A 2,156-nucleotide genomic window follows, 5' to 3' on the forward strand; every position below is an offset into this window, starting at 1 on the left:
ATTTTTTTTTTAGTGTCCTACAACTTCAAGGAACAAATAATAAAAAACATAAAAATTGGGAAACATTAAATTGTATTTTAAGGAGGTTGTGAACAAACTAAGATTTCAGTACTAAAAGAGTTCAAAAATAGTTAAAACGTTTTTAAAATTAATATTGTCCCACACTTATAGGATAATATTCAATAAAAATATAAACTTTTAAAATGCTGTAGCTGTTTTCAGGAACTAGTATTATAAGGCTTCATAAAGAAATTGAAGAATGTTCTTTGACTCTAATTTAAAAAATTTCGATTAAAACAGAACTAAATTTGTTTTAAAACTAAAAACCCCTTTAAACTTACAAAGGCTTATGGTAATCCAAACCCCACGGCATTTTTCAAGCCAAACTCCATATGTGTTTTGAATTCTTCATATGTTTTGTGACATATTGGTAGATGAAGCTCAAGTGAACAAGTGTTCGCTTTTGGGAATATATTATCTTTAAACTCCAAAAATTTTATCGAAGGATTGGGAGAAAATCCAATTGGAGGTACGCGATCCGCTCCGGTTGCAAAAATTAAAAAATCTTCTAATGTTATAGTAAGAAGCGTTTCATCTTCCCGTTTTATAACTGAAGATCCTTGATCTACTTCTTCGACATAATCTCGCCAATATGCTATAACATTTCTTTCAATTTGAATCTTGTTCCCTGAAGTACTACCAGTTGTATGTTCATCTGTGTAACAGATGTCAAAAAACAATTCATCTAAAAACATGTCGCATGAAAGTTTCTTCGGAGTATCTTCCTCAACCATTATTGCTTTGAATGTGCTTGGGTACATCTTCATAGACTCAAGTACCCCAAGAGTTTCTAGGCCTTTTTTGTATATTTCAAAGCAAGTGGTTAATCTCCCAATGAGGTAATAATGAGTTATATCATCAACAATTTTGTTCTTATCCTTTAAATGTAACACTGCTGTATACGTTCCTGACATTATTCGTATGTCTTCGACTTTCTCTGCAGCAGCTTGCAAATCTTGTAAGGATTTTGCATTAGCAATACTTTGTAGCCTAGATCTTACATCATAATCCATTACGTCAGTGATTTCAGGCTTCAAATTTTCAGTTCCATATACCAGGCTGTTAAATAACAATTCTGAAAAACACGCAGGTGCTGGTCCTCCATGCACTACAGACATTGCGATTACTCTTCCAGAATCGAAGTAGAGGTCATCAGCTTGTGCTTTTTTATTTAAAACTAAATACTTCTTGTTTACTGGTCCCTCGAATACAGATGAAGATAAAACCTCTTTTAGAAAAAGGCGGAGAAACTCTCTTTTTGGGCCTCCTAGGTCAACTGCGCCTTCTGAATTTTTTCTATCATCAGTAAATCTAACTGATATCTTGTACTCAGGAGAAAAATTAGGTTTATGTAGCCCTCGAAGACCATGCAGCAAGACATCTCTTCTATTAATGTTGAACCTTGAAATTTTATCTTCATTAACTTTTAAAGAAAGAGCTGTCAGTATTTCTTTTGCTGGTTTTTGAGATAGCACTTCGATATTTTTTTCGTTTAGATTATTTTCTGTCAAGTCTTTTATATTAGTAGCCATTTCCAGATTATAATGGTCCTCTCCGTCAGATTCATCATACAAAAGAGACAGATAGTCCCCGTAGACTTCTAAATCTAGATGGCCACTTTCGGCGAGACTGGACAATTCCAAGCCACTAGTTTCATTTAAATTTATTCTACTTGTAACTGTAGAAATATCTTTAATTACAACGGGGAGAAAAATCATTATGGTATTCTTTTTATAGCTACACAACAAAGGTGACCATGCCACTAACCTAAATCTCTTGGAGTTGAAATTATCTCGCTAGATATATCATCCGTTGAAGTTGTCTCACTAGATTTCACATAAACTCTTAGAGTTGAAACTGTATCACAAGATTTGTTATCATCTCCTGGAGTTGAAACTGGCTCGCTAGACTTTTCATCATCAAAGAAAGAAGGCAGTGGCGGCTTAAGAAGGCTGGGTTCCCGGGGCGGCGGCAGTGTTCTGTGACACCCCCCAGGACCGTGCAGAAGTTTTCGCGGGTCCGTCTTCTTCAAGTTCAATCGTTCTGATTTGCACCCCCCCCCTTCGAGCTTCTCCGGGGGCACCCCCTTCTGCCCT

The 2,156-nt window shown here is 35.8% G+C and overlaps 1 protein-coding gene across 1 annotated transcript; it reads right to left on the reverse strand.

Annotated features, from left to right (window-relative positions):
* Positions 1-347: 347 nt before the first annotated feature.
* LOC149962940 (G2/M phase-specific E3 ubiquitin-protein ligase-like) lies at positions 348-1,778 on the reverse strand. The gene has a single exon (XM_090164475.1). The coding sequence runs from the start codon at positions 1,776-1,778 to the stop codon at positions 348-350; it is 1,431 nt and encodes a 476-aa protein (XP_090020601.1).
* Positions 1,779-2,156: the final 378 nt, after the last annotated feature.

This window comes from Leiobunum rupestre, chromosome 1 (assembly GCF_980474605.1).
Source record: "Leiobunum rupestre chromosome 1, qqLeiRupe1.1.hap1, whole genome shotgun sequence".
NCBI classification, from domain to species: Eukaryota; Metazoa; Arthropoda; class Arachnida; order Opiliones; family Sclerosomatidae; genus Leiobunum; species Leiobunum rupestre.